Below are 17,521 nucleotides of genomic sequence, written 5' to 3' on the forward strand. Positions count from 1 at the left end.
TGTACATGCCAAGCCCTGCGTAAGCATTTTACATATATTACTATCACATAACCTGCACAACACTATGCTGTGGGTGTTGGCCCCATTTTACAGAGGAGGAAACTGAGACTTGAGAAGTTAAGTAGCTTGCCCCACATCCCTCAGTTAAGCAACTATTAGTGCTAGCATTCAATGCCAGGTCCATCTCCAAAGGCCAGGCCTGGGAAAAGGAGAGCCGGAGATTGTCCCCAACTCCCAGGCTCACTGTGCCTCCCCAGGACCTCATATCCTGCCAGGAAGTGGAAGCTTCTTTCTGCTTTTAGAACATTCGCACTCTCCTCACCCTGTGGTATGCTGTGTTAGTTTCTCATACCTCAAACCTAGTGAATTAAAGCCCCAGAAATTTATTCAGCCATAGTTCTGGAGGCTGGAAGGTAGAAATCTGGGTTTTGCTGGCAGGACCACATGTCCTTCAGGGACCCTTGAGCAGGATCCATGCTTTGCCTCTCCCAGCGTCTGGTGGCTGCTGCCTTCCTTGGCCTGTGGTGTAGTGCTCCAGTCTCTGCCTCCCAAATTCCTGTGGCCTCCTCCTCTGGGTCTATCAGATCTTTCCTGTGTCTCAGAAGGAAACTTGCCAGTGGACTTAGGGGCCCACCTGGATCATCCAGGATGTTCTCTTCATCTCAAGATCCTTAATTACATCTGCAAAGACCCTTTTTTCCAAATGAGGTAACCTTCACAGGTTCTGAAAATGAGGCTCCGTGGCTCCGTCTGTCAGGGACAGGCACTCCCCATGCTAGTGGGTGCTTGGCCAGCCGTCAAGCAGGGTCCTGTCCTCTGGCACGCACTGGTCAGGCAGAGGCTGCTTTTCCAGTGGAATGACTGACTGTCAGCAAGACTGCACAACGGGGCAGTGTTCTAAGGACGTGTCCGTCCTTTTCGCGTTAACAACACACAGGAAGTCCAGCTGGAAGCCTGCGGGGCTTCCCCTGAGGTGGTGGCGGCCTCTCTCACAAGGTCTCCTTCTCTTTCAGATTGCTGACCTGCAGCTCCACAAGCTGGATGAACTGGACTGTCTGATTCAGGGCCTGCTTTACGTTGACTCCGTGGGCTTCAACGGCAAGCCGGAATGTTACTATTTTGAGAACCCCACAAATCCCGAATTGTGTCAAAAAAAGCCGTACTGCCTCGATAACCCATACCCTATGTTGCTGGTGAACATGGGCTCAGGTGTCAGCATCCTAGCCGTGTACTCCAAGGACAACTATAAAAGAGTTACAGGGACCAGGTAAACGCGGTTTCCACTAGGAGAAACTCTTTCTGCTTAAACCCAGGCCTCTTGCTTGAAGACCAGTTTATCAAGAGGTTATTTACATTGAATACATTTGTAAAAGAAAGGTCTTACCCTCCTCGGCCAAACAAAAAGGATTTATTGGATATGTTACACAGGGTGACTTATGTAAAGGTTAATAAAACACAGCCCTCGCTCTTGCTGGAAACTGGTCAGACTGAGGGAATAAGGGTCCCACATACCAGAAGTTTCCCCAAAGGCAGTGCCTGCTAAGCGCCAGGTGAGTGGCAGGGACCAAAAGCACAGCAGAATCCAGGGGGAAGGATGCTGGGGATGGTCAGAGAGGGCTTCAGAGGAAACCTTCTTTTGGAACTACCTGGGTGCCTAGTCCAGGGAAAATTGCTTGAAATAATGTCACTGCAGTCAGTGAGCTAAACTGGATTTACACAGAGTGTTTTTTACCCTCAGGTAAATGCTCCAGCTGTGAACTGGAGTAGTCGGCACTCCTCACAGAGAATCTGAGAGTGTAGTGAACAGGAAAACAGCCCCGCGACCACAGCTGGGCAGAGTGCCTTGTTTCTTAGCATACACACCCCAAGGGCACGTGGGCTCAGCTTCCAGGGTCAGAAGGACCCAGGGTCAGAAGTCTTTGAGAAGTCCTAGTGGAAACAAAATTAGGTAGGTTTTCCTTACTTGTAAGAGGATTTGCTATGTATGAATTGTTTCTTCAACTTCTTGGACCACGGAAGCATTTTTGGAGGAACAACTTAAGAAACTAGTGTTTTGTGGCAGGTGCTTTGGGACATGATATTGAAACCGTTGTTTTGGATAGATGGAGATAATCGTGTGACTTCTCTGGGCCTCTGGACCCTTGTCCGTGCCATGAATGAGTTGTTTCTTAGTTTCTGCAGCTTTCCCAGCACTGACATTCTGCCGTACTGCTCACCCCTTAGGGGGGAGAGCACTGCTTTTCTTCCGTATTAACATGGCTTGTGAAGGGGCTACATAGATCAGTGGTTCACTGCCAGGGAGGGGAAAGTTGAGCCCCTCCAGGGGATGTTTAGCAATGCCTGGAGACATTTTTTGGTGGTTCCAACTGGAGGAGGGGTGACACTGGCATCTAGTGACCAGAGGTTGGGGATACTGCTAAATATCCTCCATTGCATAGGCCAGCCCCACCAAAAAAGTATTGAGCCCTGAATGCTAATAGTAGTGATGTTCAGAAACCCTGGCACACACATTCTGACTGGTCCTGCTCGTGTCCAGAACATAGGCTTTGGTGTCTAAGTTAATTGCCACTGGACAATACGTTCCCACCGAGAAAACAGAACTAAGCTCACTTGCTCACAGAAGAGTCACAGCTAGCCCCAGGGCCCCATCAGGACTGTTGGAAGTATCAGAGACAAACGAAGATTTCAGCTGAGCTGGTTTAACATTGAGAGTGATCTCCTGAGAAAGGTATAATTTTTAAGAAACTACAAACTTCCTCCCAAAAGGAGTAATTGTGTTGGTAGAGCTAGCCCCAGGGTAACAACAAGGTAAACATTCCCCACAATTAGAGACAGCTATAACTTTGTTGATGAACACGTAACAAATTCATGAATTATATCACAGTTAGATTCTCTTGAACTTGGAGATTCCAAGGATCTGGGTCATCGTCTGCTAATGAGCCAGCTGTGGTGTTTGGCTTCTGTTACGGATGCAGTAATGCCTATAAATTGCAGTTACTGGTAAACACCTGTTACTAACCAGTGCTTTGCAATCATCAATAAATCCTGTCTGGATGTCCAAGCTCCCTTATAAGCTCTCTTTAAGCAGTAGTTTTGGAAATGTGCTACAGGAGACCGAAGGTTCATAGAGAGCCTTTTCCAGGACTGCCACAGTTCAGGGAGGTGAATGAAACATCAAATCTGTGGGCCCCAGACCCTCCTTGTCCAACCAGAATTGTTCTACCAAAGGTTTTTTTTTTTTTTTAATCCAAGTTAGAAAACCACAGATCTAAACTACAGGCACACCTCAGCGATATTGCAGGTTTGGTTCCAGACCACCACAATGAAGTGAATGTCACAATAAAGTGAATTACACAGATTTTTTGGTTTCCCGGTGCATATAACATTTGTGTTTACACTGTACTGTAGTCTATTAAGTGTGCAATAGCATTACATCTTTAAAAAAAAAGTACCATTAAAAAGATACATTATTGCCAAAAAATGCTGTCATCTGAGCCTTCAGGGAATGAATCTTTTTTTGCAACAGTTAACATCAAAGATCACAGAGCACCATAACAATTATAATAACAACTAAAAAGTTTGAAATATTGCAAGAATTGCCAAAATGTGACACTGAGACACAAAGTGAGCAAATGCTGTTGGAAAAAGGCACTATAGACTTGGGGATACACAAACCTCCAATTTATAAAAAATGCAACATCGGAGAAATGTGATAAAGTGAAGCGCAGTAAAATGAGGTGTGCCTGTATTTTGGTCAGCAGTGAACATCAGTGTGTGGAACATACTTTGGGAGACTCTGCTTTAAGCAAACAGCTTAAGCTTTAAGTTTTGCTGCTCCTATTGTGAACCGACAGGTATAACTAGGTTTTTGGTATTCACCTAGACCCTCTATTCCCAATATAAGAACTTTTATTTTTAGGAAGCCACATCATTACAGGATATCAGTTTTCTTCTCTTCTCTGAATTTTTAAAATTATTATTCTTATTTTTTATTGAAGTGTAGTCAATTTACAATGGTAGTTTCAGGTGTACAGCAAAGTGATTCAGTTGTACATATACATACATATATATTTTTTTCAGTTTCTTTTCCATTACAGCTCATTACAAGAAATTGAATATGTTCCCTGTGCCATACAGTAGGATCAGTTTTCTTTTAAACATATGATTTTGTATGGTTCGTTTCAGTGTTATATGTAATTTTATCACATCCTAATTAGTAGCAACATTTTTTCCTACTGACAGCTCCAATTTTATTATAGAAGTCAATGAAAAAAACAGGACTTAACAGCTGACGCTGTTAGCATGTGTAATCTATTGAAAGAGGAATGTAAAGAAGTTTAAAACTTCAATGAAATGAGCAGTGCAGCTTATTTCATTCTTTTGGAATCTGTTTTAAGGGCATGAGCATTCAGGAATTGAAGATTTTCTTGTACTTCTCCCTAAAATTCCTCACTACAAGGTTGCTGGGTTTTTTCTTTTTTTTAAAGTAATGATGTTTTGGACCCTGATTTGCTGAGGGTCTTGCTGTGTGTCTGCTGAAACAAACAGATGTATCTGATTGTGAGTGAGAGAGTCACTAGATGAAATAATGGTTAGCAGGTTGAGGATGTTAATAAAGTGCTCTTCTGCGACTGTTCATTCTTTCCTCCTCTCTGCAGTGTCCCAGCTGTGCCCGTGCATGCCCGCTTTCCCCATTCAGCTCCGATTCTGTGTCTGGAGTCACCTGTCATTTTCCAGTCATACAAAGCCCCTGTCCTTTTTCACTCATACCAACCCATCAGATGATGAGTTGCCTTCTTTCTAAGTCCGCCAGTGTCTTCAGGTGTCTATTTTTGGAGTTGGTTGTTGAACACCTCGATAAATACAAACACCTGAGGTTCAAAGAAGGGTTATTCATGTGGATGAGAGATAGAAGCTAGAAAGATGAGCAGAAATTTTTAAAAAATATACAGAGGGAAAACAAGACAGACTCAAATGACACTCAAACCAAGAAGTGTTCCCGTTAAAACCACTAGCTTTGTAGGGTCGACTGAAAACAACAATGTATCAAGACCCGCCATGTTAAAAATAAATGAAGACAAACTTTCTTAAAGGAAATCCAGAATTTCTCCTGTGACTGAGCTGTTAAGTTAGTAATGCCGACAGAGCTCTTTTAGTCCTCATGGTACTGCACCTACAATTTGGATAGCTGTGACTGGTGGTGCCTAGCTACCTAATTTTCCACGAGAACCCATCATTTCAATCAAGAATCACTATTAAGAAATATTACAGTTACTGCTTTAGATGTGATTTAAATAACTGTGTCTAGCTAGAATCTGGTACCTTCTTGTTACCGGTTATTGACAGTAAATAGAGTTTTCCCTAGATTTCTTTTTTCAAATTTAAGTTTTAAAAATAACCTCAATCTTAACTTGAATTTTCTCTTAGAATTAAAAGCCAGTACCCAAATACATGGAATTCCCAGGGCTAGCAGCTCTTGGGGCTTCAGAACAAACTGGTGTGCATTTACCCTTCTGCATGGTACAGAGAGTAAGACCCATCAGTGCTCTTTTTCGTGCCAGGAGTTCACTGGTGACAGCTTTGTTCTGATTCTGCTTTTCTTCCTCTCCAGTAACTTTGGTGTTAACAGACAATTGAGTTCACTTTCAGCTATCATCTTTGGTTTCTAATTTTGTCTTAAAAGACTGTTTTCAAGGAATTTCCCCGCAAACAGCTGAAAGCTTTTAAAACTTAGTTTCATCATTGGAACCATTTTAAGATTTTTTTTAACTATTTTTTGACTATTGAGTGGTAAGTAAAATACTGATAACCTTTTCTAGAGTTTACTAGAAAAATTCCAATATGAGACCCATCAGTGGTTTTCTTTTTTGAAACTTCTGAGGTGCTTAACTGAGATTATTTCTGCCGGATAAGCAAGGTCAAGTGAAAGACACAGCTTTTGGGTTGGCTGCTCCTGGCGGAGCCCCAGTTCAGTTTTGTCATCACAGAATTTGGCTTTATAGATGTGGACTACGCTTCACATATACAGTTTCTTTTTCTAAATGTTTGATTTAGCTACATTTGTATATATGTATATATATATTTTAATAATAGTCATTTCTCTGGTTATTTGCTGCTTTCAGAACCCCCAAATAAGGGAGATAGGTCATGATTTGACCCCTTTTTTTTTAATAATTTTTTTTTTAAATGGAAGTACTGGGGATTGAACACAGGACCTCATGCATGCTAAGCATGCGCTCCACCACTGAGCTATTAATCACCACCCCCTGGGCCCCATTTTATAGGTGGAAAGTTCGCATGAGGCACTTAGGTAAATAGCTAGTTGAAGGTCTCACAACAGAAAGCAGTGAGAGTCTTTCCCTGGTTTTATTCTTCAATTTCAGGGCAAATTTTCCTTGATGTTTCTTTTAGTCTCTGCCCTCTTTTTTTTTAAATCCAGTCTACCCTAAAGCTCTTTTTCACCCAGCACTTAAACTCAAGTGCCCCTTTGTTTTTCTCCTGTTTTTATTAACCCATATTCATGGTCTTGATGTAGTTGGGGATTTGGATGGGCATCTCTTAAAGTAAAACTTAAAAATAAACCTTATTGTTCCTTCAGTCTTGGAGGTGGAACATTCCTAGGCCTATGTTGCTTGCTGACTGGTTGTGAGACCTTTGAAGAAGCTCTGGAAATGGCAGCTAAAGGCGACAGCACCAATGTTGATAAGCTGGTGAAGGACATTTACGGAGGAGACTATGAGCGATTTGGCCTTCAAGGATCTGCGGTAGCATCAAGGTAGAGACTGAGTAGCTAGGAGCAGTAGTGATTAAAGACAAGGCAACCTCTCCACCCCTGCTGTTCATTTAGTTTTTTTGGTTTTTTTTTTTTTTTTTTTTAATGCCAACCCACCAGCCTGGTGCAAGGATCTATGGTATTGGAGCTCAGACTTGATCTCCTGCCCTTGATGAAGCACTGAGATGTTTAATTCTTGATGCTTGTGCTTAAAATAAGGCAGCTTTGAAAGAAGGTTCTGGAAAACTGCAACAGTTTCCCCCGTTCCATTCTTGTCCAGATATCTAGAGGCATTTAAATTTTTTTTTCCCCATTAATAGCCATGCTACTTTGTTCCTATTAAGAAAAGGGCAGCCAACCATTCATATCATAAGCCTGTCTGCTTGTAAACCATGGTAGCCAAGTCAGGTCACTTGAGCGTGATCAGAGTTGCTCATAAAGCTCTCCGCAGTACTTTGGTGGAAGCATGGGGCCTGCCTGAGGACGATTTTGAACACTCTCGCTAATATTTCCAACATAGCTTTGGCAACATGATGAGTAAGGAAAAGCGAGATTCCATCAGCAAGGAAGACCTCGCCCGAGCCACCCTGGTCACCATCACCAACAACATCGGTTCCATTGCTCGGATGTGTGCATTGAATGAGGTAAGGCCTTAACCAGGGAAAGCCGTGTATCATTCATAAACATCGTCTTTGGCAGTGCAGTCACTGTTGACCCTCACAAAACTCCGGATCCTTGGGAAACCCGCCCTCCAATGGAGTCACACCTTGTAGCATGTGAAGGGTGTGTGTTGGGGGAGTGAGAGGAGTATGTGTTTACCTTTTAAGTAGGCACTGGATGAGAACAAAACCATCTAACCATGGAAGCATGGTAAAAATTGCCATCTATGCCGGAGCCTCTCCAGCCTCATGGACACGCACTTATTGAAGTGCCTCCTGCCCAATAGTTGCAGGTAAACGATTCCACTTGCGATATTTGATTTTTCTCTCTGCTTTCAGCTTCTTTACAGTGTTGCCTTGTGGCATGGAGTTCAAGCAGCATTGTACAGGGCTATCAAAGCACAGAGAGCTTGCTGCAGCCGAGGCCAGCCAGGCAGAGCCCCAGGCACGAGAAGGGGCGGAGCTGGTGACAGACAAAGCTTTGGTAACAGGTTTTAAAACATTGCAGAATTCCTTTGGAAAGAATAGAACCCTTTTCTGAAATACGAGACAAGTCAAGTAGACCAGATCTCACTGAGCTGTGTTAGGAAGACAAGAAAGAGGAGTCGGAGCAAGGAATAGATCATAGGAGAAGTATTAAAGAGTCATCGGTAATAATGCTCCAGTAATAGTTTTAAAATACAAATTTTAATAGAAATATGACATACATATAAAAGAGGGTTCAAATCACAAGTGTACAGCCTGATGAATTTTCACTCGCACACACACACCTGTGTAGCCACCACTCAGATCAAGAAGCAACATTACAGGTCCTGCAGAAGCCCTTTCCAGCCCCCTTTCTGGTTGCATAGTGGCGTGTTAAACAAGGTCTGAGGCAGTCTTTACCGTAGGTGGATGACAGCCCTGCCTTTGAACGCTGGCTGGGGTTACAAGAGAGACACCCTCCTTTCACAATACTGAACAGAATCTGTCACTGGCCCATGGATCAGGGTCATACTTTTTGTAAGTCCCCGTTTCAGCTGGAGTTTAAACACGAGGCCGGCATTTGGGTGAAAGAATGTATTCCAGAGACATGCCATCTCAAAGTCCACTGTGGTCATGAGACCCATTTTAACAGAGCATTTGTTTTTTGACTTTAACCTCTAAAGAGTTTTTCCAAGTAGCCAAACAAACCCTAAGACCAGCACGTGTGTAGTTGGCTGTACTCGTGGACTCTCACAGGTCACTTGAATGTGCTGCCTCCTGCCCCACAGAGCAATAGATGCCCTTTCCCCTGCTTTCCACAGAGCCTGAGGAAGCCAGCAGGTCTTTTTACAGGTGTCGTAATCACTTTAGGGAGAGGGCAACTGATTTTATTTTTCACTTTTTATTTCAATTTCAATGCCATTTATTGTTGGAGTATAGCAAAAATGGCTGTTTGAAAGTGTAGCCAGGTTACATGCTTGTCGGAGGAACTATTTTAGTTTCTGTGGCGTTGAATGAGTGAGAGGAATCACGGATCACCCGGGGCAAGGGCTCGGTTAGCTGGCATCGTGCCAGCGCAGGCTCCCCGTGGCCGCACGAGCAGCTGGCAGTGTCACGCTCCCCCGTGAGACGTGACATAGGTTCTTCAGCCATTGCTTTGCTCCCTGGGGTCGCTGATTGGAGAAGCTTTGATTCCAGCCATAGAGAGACACCACATTTCCTGAATCTAAAATCTTTTTCTGTCATTATTGGAATGCTATGAAATGCTTCTCCATCAACTTAGAAATAACTTTGTTGTTCCTTTTTTTGAATAGAAAGTACAAACGCATAATACAGAGCCCTGAAGACACCAGAAGGAGGGTCTGCAGAGGAGTCACCATTTCCACCTGCTCCCTCAATTTTAACCTCACTAGAGGCAGCCATTGTTTTTAGGTTTTTTGTTTTGTTTTGTTTTCACTCTACATTGCTTGCAAGATAGGATAAACGTATCCTTCCAAAGGTAGCAAACTCCATATAAATTATTTTTCTAAACAACAGGTTTTTTGGGGTTTTTTTTTAATTTTTGTTTTTCATTGAAGTGTTGTCAGTTTACAATGTCTAAACAAGAGTTTTACTGAGATAGAATCACATGTCCAACAGTTCACGCTCTACATACTATTTTACATCTTGCTTTGCTTGTTTGTTTATCAACTTTTTGTTAGGAAATTGGTGAACATACATCATGGAGAGAGAAGCGTATAAAGAATCCCCATGTAACCATCAGCCCTGACCCAGCAGTTAGCAAGACTGATCAATTTCCTACTGATATAGAGCATTATCTAGACTTCCGCTATTATTTAAAATCTGTAGTATATTTTATATATATATATATACATAGTGTGTGTGTGTATATATATATATAGTCTGTGTATATATATATATTTGGAAAACATTTCATATCATTTCATGTACATCTGGGTATATCTATAGGATATATTCCTAGAATGGAAATTGCTGAGGCAAAGGATATGCTGATTGTACTTTGGCATAAATCCCCTCCACAGAGATGGGTCTAATTTATATTCCCACCAGCAAAGTGTACAAGTTTCCCTCAGATAGCTGTCAAACTTTTTGATCTGTTTCAATTTCATAGGTAAGAAATGCTACCTAGTTTTAATTTGTATCTGTCTTCTTATAAGTGGGGCTGAGCATTTTCCATCTATTTAATAGCCATCAGCACTTCCCCTTTTGTGGGTGTGTGAACTATCCATACTGTTCACCCATTTTTTTTCTATTAGATTGTTGGTCTTTTTCCCTGTTGATTTGTAGGTAACTAATCCATCCTATTGATAGGTACTGAAAATATTTTTTATGCTTATTGCTTTCCATTTGGATTTGTTCATGGTGATGTTTTTCCCCCTGAATAAATACTTGATTTTTGAAGTAAATATAGCAGTCTTTTTTTAATGGATTCTGAGTGTTAATATCTTTTCTTCAACATTATTTTTAAAAGGAAGTCTTTCATGTTTACTTCTAGTCTCTCTTTCCTTTTTTTTTTTTTAACATTTATATCTTTGACCCACCTGGAATTTATTTAAAATGAGGAATATCCACTAGCTTTTAATGCCATTTCTATTTCTTCTGACCTTCCACCAGAGAAGTGCAGGACTGAGGCTTTGAACAAGACATATCTCAGATGCCCTTGTTTTGAGGGAAAAGGTGAAACTCCTTATTTTAATTAAATTCCTCTTTAATCTGTTTCTTCTTTTGAGTATTCCCTGCCCCTTCTTAGTCTGGGCAGTTTGTGGCTACAGTTGTTATTTGTGGAAGCTTATTAAAACCACCTCCCACCCTTCTACCCCTGGAAAATGTTCACAGTGGTTAATGATGCATTGTTAAAACTTGAGACAGTTAAAGGGCAATGTTCCCAGACCCTGATTACTCTTGATAGACTGAACAGAAAATAATGCCAGCTTCTAAGACTCTCCTCCCTTTGATATGAGTGACCATAGCAACTGGCTCTGTGAGTGAGTGCATGGTGAGCAGCCTCTGTATGATTGACCAGCTGAGCTCAGTGTGACGTGTGTGTTCAGAATGCATATCTGTATCCATGACAACAAAAATTGAAATACATTCTTCATTATCGTATTATAACCCACATTTTGACCTAACAGGATAGTTCACCATGTATCCTAAAGGTAGAGACTGGGTATTGTTTCTTTTTTGGTTTCCCAGTGATTAGCACAGAGCAACCTGACCAAACTCGTTAGCTAAATAACCCATACCTTAGCCATTTTATTTATGAGTTGTAAATAATACTGTTTTATAGATGGAAGTTTGGGGGATTGCACAAGCAAATTTAGCTGAACTTGAACTCCAGTTGCAAGTTTACATATGAATGTTGAGAGCTTAATTTCTTGTCAGACCTAAGGCAACCTAACATATTACCTGTAAATAAGCCCAGTGTCAGTCTCTGCCTCACCCAAGCAGAGTCTCACCCTTGTGTTCTTGTGGAACGCACTGTGAGGTTTGTTTGGCTTCATCTTGGAAATCCTGAAATAATTCCACTTAAAAAAAGAAATTCACTCTGCAAGATCCTGGAGTACAATGATGTACAAAACATTGGGTCGTTGCTAAATGCTGTTTTTATGCCATGATTCAATTGTTTCCCTTTTCTCTTATTTTTTTCCAGAATATTGACAGAGTTGTGTTTGTTGGGAATTTTCTCAGAATCAATATGGTCTCCATGAAGCTGCTAGCATATGCCATGGATTTTTGGTCCAAAGGACAGCTAAAAGCTCTGTTTTTGGAACATGAGGTAGGTTGAGCTCACATGGACTTAATTTTCCTACATGGAAGTTTTTTGGGTTGTCTAAGGGTTGGGCAGATGCCTTCATTTGCATTTATGCAAAAGGTAAGGAAGAACAATATATAAAATGGAAACTGTCTTATCCAACAGTCAGGAGTAGTCATTGGTTAATTTTTTTTTAAATCAGTTAAAATAGATAATCATTAAAAAATATCTCCCTACTTTCACCATTCTGTTTTAATACAAAATGTATAAATGTTCATTCATTCACCAATTTTTTGATGTAAGACCAAGGCCTATTTTTGAGCAAGGGTTCTGCCAGTCAGAGCTTGTAACTGTCCCCTGCTCCCCCATAATGCACAAGTATTAGGTACCTTCTTTGTTTTCTTGTTTGTTTCTTGAAAGTGGATCAAGAAATTAAAGATACTTATGAATCAGTTCAGTTGCAGAATCCTAGATTTTCTTCCCCCCAATCTTTCATATGCAGTGTGCACCTAAATAGATGGCAGTGGTTTGTGATTACCTTTTCCAAGCTTTGTTTCATTTTTTCCCCCAATTTTATTGAGATATAGTTGACGTAAAACATTGTATAAGTTTAAGGTACACAATATAATGATTTGATACATGTATATATTGTAAAATGATTATCATAATAAGTTTAGTTATCATCCACCACCACATACTGTTACAAAGATTTATTTCTCCTTGTGATGAAAACTGTTAAGATTTACTCTCCTAGCAACTTTCACTATTGTTAACTACCATTTTCATCTTCTTCAAGAATTCAACTGGATTTTCACAGAAGTGACCATTCATTTTGTACTCTTTGTATTGGTTTAGGTGGCATATAATTAAATCAGATGGATTACATTAATAAAACTGTCATAAACAAATTTGAGGAGAAACACAGCTGACTCTTGGCAAGTAAACAACCCAGCTGGTGAGAATCGACTTGCTTGGGCTACTAAGGGTAGGCCAGTGGCCTTGAGAGGCTGGTGTGCCTAAACGTGAGCCAGCCTTCCTAAAGAGAACTAGGGAGCTCGCCTAATTCAGAGAGTCCCTTATATCCAGTGTCTACATTAATACAAATTGGAGGTTTTCTAAGAGTGAGTGAGGGGTCCTCCTCTCTTCCCACCTCCTCTATCCCCCTTTAAAATTAATTCTATAAAACGATGTGACTGACAAGGGCTTAATTTCCAGAATATACAAATAGCTCATACAACTCAATAACAAAAAAACAAACAACCCAATCAATAAATGGGTGGAAGACCTAAACAAACATTTCTCCACTGAAGACAATGAAGACATTCTCCAAAGAAGGCCAATAGGCACATGAGAAAATGCTCAGTATCACTAACTGTTAGAAAAATGCAAATCAAAACTACAATGAGGTATCACCTCACACCAGTCAGAATGGCCATCATTAAAAAGTCTGCAAATAATAAATGCTGGAGAGGCTGTGGAGAAAAGGGGACCCTCCTACACTGCTGGTGGAAATGTAGTTTGGTGCAACCATTATGGAAAACAGTATGGAGATTCTGTAAAAAATTAAAAATAGACTTACCCTGTGATCTAGTAATCCCACTCCTGGGCATGTATCTAGAGGGAAGTAAGCCAGAAAGAGAAAGAAACATACCATATGATATCATTTATATGTGGGATCTTTAAAAAATGACACAAACGAACTTATTTACCTAACAGAAACAGACTCACAGACATAGGAAACAAACTTCTGGTTTACCAGCAGGGAAAAGGGGAGGGCGGGTGGAGGGATCAATTGGAAGTTTGGGATTGCAGATACTACTTTACATGCAATAGATAAACAGCAAGGTCCTACTGTACAGCACAGGGAACTACATTCAATACCTTATAATACCTTACAATGAAAAAGAATATGAAAAGAAATATGTGTGTGTATATATGTATAACTGAATCACTATGCTGTACACCAGAAATTAACACAATGTTGTAAACCGATTATACTTCAATAAAAATTTTTTTAAATAAAAATAAATAAAATCAATGCTATAGAGAGTAGTAACTGTTTATCACAGGAGGTACTTAATGCCTTGGGTGTATTGCAGCAGACAGAACATTGGGAAAACTAGTATCATAAATTTCAAATGTAATGAATAACTACTGTGGCATTTTTCTCATCTCCAAACTGAATTATTCATTTGAAAAGTTGCCAATGCATTTATAAGTTATTTAGAGCTCTCTAAACTTATTTTTTGTTTTTATCAAAGCACATAAAACAACAGGAAGTTAAATACTAAATAGTTTTAAAGCTCAGTGATAGAAATTAATACAAAAGAAAGTTTTTGGTTTTGTTTTTTTAAGCAGGCCAAGGTACGAAGTGCTGTAACGTTTTCGTAGGGGGTAAGGGCAACAGAGTCTCAGAATTTTCACCCCCCTCCCCCAACCAGAGCAGCTCCCTTTTTATCTGCTTATTTATCGATTTTCCTTGTAAGATTTTGTTGGGAAAAAAAAACAATTAAAATGAAAAAAGAAACCACTCTTCTGGTCCATCTAGTGCTGCCAGATGTAGCGATTCAAAATACACGACAGTTATTCTACCTGACATTTATCTGTGTTTTATTTGGCAACCCTAAGTTTAGAGCTTCTTGGACTAAGGCAGAAAACAAATCCTGGAAGCCATCAGGGATTAAAAGCTATCTACAAGGGCACCCAGGTAGTTAATTGATGGTAAGATATGGGATGAAATCCAATGTTTGAGGGAAACCCAGTTCTCTGGGTACAAATGCATATCACTTTGTACAAGCTAAGGTCTCTGGATAATGGCTTTGGTTTGTATCATAACTCAGTCTCTGTGGCCAATGACAGTGGAGCATTTTTATATCTCCTTTTAATATTTCTCAGAGAATTATTGGCATTCATAGGTTCACTCTGGCTCAGGCAGGTCGTACTGGAGGATATTATGCAGAGAGAACTTTTGAGAGAGTTGGTGAGGCGGCTTTCCTGCCCTGCCTCGGAGTCAGCGCTCACTCAGTCTCTCATTCATTCAGCTTGTCCGAGTGAGCATCTCTAAGAGAAGGGCGGCTAGCCACGCCTTTCAGAGCACAGCCTCTCACCGACTTGGAGACCCTAGGCAGTGACTCTACCTCTCCATTTCTGTTTGTGTTTGTAAAATGGGGTGACAGGAGTATTTGTCTCATAAAGTTATTGTGTGAAGATTGAGTATCCACGTAAAGTGCTTAGAACAATTTCCGGCATATAGCGAGAGCGCTCGATAAATGTTAGCTGGTGGCGGTGGAGGCAGAGGTCCTGCCATGGGGTGTTCTGACATCTGCCACCCATTTCTGCAGTAACTAACTGGTATATCAAGCAGATACCAGAGGAGTAGAGTCTCCTACCTTTTGGAAGCCAGGTTCTCTAAAAATTTCTATTTTTCGATTTCTTTCATTTTCACAGATACTTGGGGTTTTCTTTTACAGATGAGCAAAATGTTGCTTGGACTGATTTAGATGCCTTCCCAAGATCTACTGAGAGACGCTTACAGTGAGACAGTACACCTTTGAAGTCACAGAGATTTGGGATTGAGCCCTGGCCTAAGTCATATGACCCTGAAAGGGTCATTCACTTTATTACCTTCCATTTCTCATCTGTGGAATGGGGGTAATAATGTGAATTTTGCCATGACAAGGATTCAGATGAACTAATCATGCTACTAAAAAGACCCAGCACTGATGTAGCACACACTATGGTGCCAGACGTTTTTATAAGCCCTTTACATCAGTTTACTTATTTAATGTGTATAAACAGGTAGATATCCAATACATGCTCTTATTATTATTATTATATCATGTTTCTTGGCAGAGTTTAGGTTTTAAATTTCCCTTATCTACAGCAGTAGGGGGCAACATTCCTAGAATTGTTAAAAAAAAAAAGAAAAGAAAAGAAAAACAATAGGAATTTGGCTAAGGTTCAGGAAGAATCGTACAGAATTTTTCCCCTTGTTGTTGTAGGGTTATTTTGGAGCTGTTGGGGCACTGCTGGAACTGTTCAAAATGTCTGATGACCAGTAGAGACGAGCCATGGATGGAACAGCCTTCTGTGCGAACAGGGAACTGAGCTCTGCTGCTGGAGAGGGTGAAAGCCACTGTGGGATGGAAGCCAAGCCATTATGGAAGATGAACCTGCTGGATTTGTAAATACTTTAAAATCCTTCTAGCTGATCTTTTACTCTTGGATTTTGAGCTTATGATTCAAATTGGGGAATATAAGAATTTTTTTCTGTATACTGCATTTAAAAAAAAATTTGTGCAGTGTAGCCAAACCTACCAATTTTATGCATTGACTTTGAAAAATTGTATGGTGTTTAAGAAGGACCTGAAATGTAAGTGCTGTTTATTTTTCTTCTGGGGTTTACTGATCAGTGTGGTAATTTTAACTTCATTTAGTAATTACTCTAGGAGATTTTACCTTTACTTATATTTTTCATGACGTTTCATGATTTGCTGTTGGTTTCAAATGAAACTACAAATCTGGCATGTTTTACTGTGAACACTATTTTGTTTGTTCGTTGACCTGTTTTTTTTTTGGTTTTTTTTTTTTGGTCTTTTTTTTTCTGTTTGAATGTCTTATGGAAAAAGAATCCTTCCCCCTGTTTCTGTCCTCGGATGACTCCCTGTGCCCCTCCATATCATTCTTTAATGTAATTGTTCATTTTTAATCAAGGTGCTGACCAACTCAAGACAAAGTAAAGCATGAGATCTAAAGCTCGCAAAAGTGCCCTTGAAGAAGAAACTCTGAAAAAGTGTTCATGAGTTTAGTAAGTCCAGCAAAAGCTGAAAATTATATGCAATTTTGTCTCATCCCTTATGAATATACCACGTTGTGTTGGATTTATTTTATATTAGGTTATATTAAATTGAAATGTTCAATGATGAAATGTCCTCGTTTGTGCACAGCATATGAATGGCAGCAAATCCTCGTGCCAGATGTTGGAATTTACAGGGGAAATTCTCCCAGAGGAGTAACTGTTCACATCAGGAGGTTCAGGAGAAGTCATGGGTTGAGGTGTCATGTAGTAATAATCTATGTTTTTTGTATATGTACGTACCTAGGAGCTTTGTAACAAGGCATCTTAAATAATAATAAAGGTTTTTTATTTGAAATATTTTAAGCTGAAAACTATTTCAATCCCACTTTCTAAAATTAAAAAACAATTGTGATACTGATCTCTTTTTTTTTTTTTCTGTTTGAAAGATATTTACCTGATGCGTAACTTTCAAATGAGAATCTTGTACCAATGTTGAAACACATGAAATCTAATGATTAGGAACTAATTAATCTTTTGAATTGAGCATATTGTTGAAAGGGATTTTTGAAGGGCAGTATAATTGCTCCATAATGAAACTTTCCTTCTCTGCCTTCTGGGCACCATCTTTGATTTCCATATCTTCAGGTCTTGAAGAAGTTGTCGTTAATTGAAGTATTCACTTGTCTGGTTGAAATAAAGCCTGTTTCTGTTGTGATTTTTTTAGTGTATATGTTATTTTTCATTTCTTAATCTTCATGTCCATATTATCTGCTTTTGTACCATAAAATGGATGTGTGTTGTATTTTTGCTACTCTGCATTTCATAATATGAGACATTCACTTAAGTGTGGTAAGGTCCAAAATACTGTGTCTTCAGTTGATGCTGTAGTCTATGCAGGGTGTTTTTTTTTTAATATAGCTTTGTATTTCTTATTGAATTGATTCCTTATTCCCCAAAGATCACTACTACATTTGATAATTCCAAAAGAGTTTCAAAATTTGGTCGTCACAAGTACATTTGATCAACTTCCACCTGGCTTAAAAAAAAATTCAGTG

At 40.0% G+C, this 17,521-nt stretch overlaps 1 protein-coding gene across 11 annotated transcripts in view; it reads left to right on the plus strand.

The window, feature by feature from the left end:
- Window positions 1-17,181, plus strand: part of PANK1 (pantothenate kinase 1) — a 104,598-nt gene extending 87,417 nt beyond the window's left edge. For 10 of the 11 annotated variants that reach the window (XM_045507563.2, XM_074373982.1, XM_074373983.1 and 7 more), the window contains 5 exons: window positions 1,014-1,267; window positions 6,599-6,775; window positions 7,293-7,416; window positions 11,567-11,692; window positions 15,670-17,181. In XM_045507563.2, the coding sequence (XP_045363519.1) occupies window positions 1,014-1,267; window positions 6,599-6,775; window positions 7,293-7,416; window positions 11,567-11,692; window positions 15,670-15,729 (741 nt within the window). In that variant the 3' untranslated portion in view covers window positions 15,730-17,181. The other variant, XM_074373986.1, reaches the window with a different exon arrangement.
- Window positions 17,182-17,521: the final 340 nt, after the last annotated feature.

This window comes from Camelus bactrianus, chromosome 11 (assembly GCF_048773025.1).
Source record: "Camelus bactrianus isolate YW-2024 breed Bactrian camel chromosome 11, ASM4877302v1, whole genome shotgun sequence".
NCBI lineage: Eukaryota > Metazoa > Chordata > Mammalia > Artiodactyla > Camelidae > Camelus > Camelus bactrianus.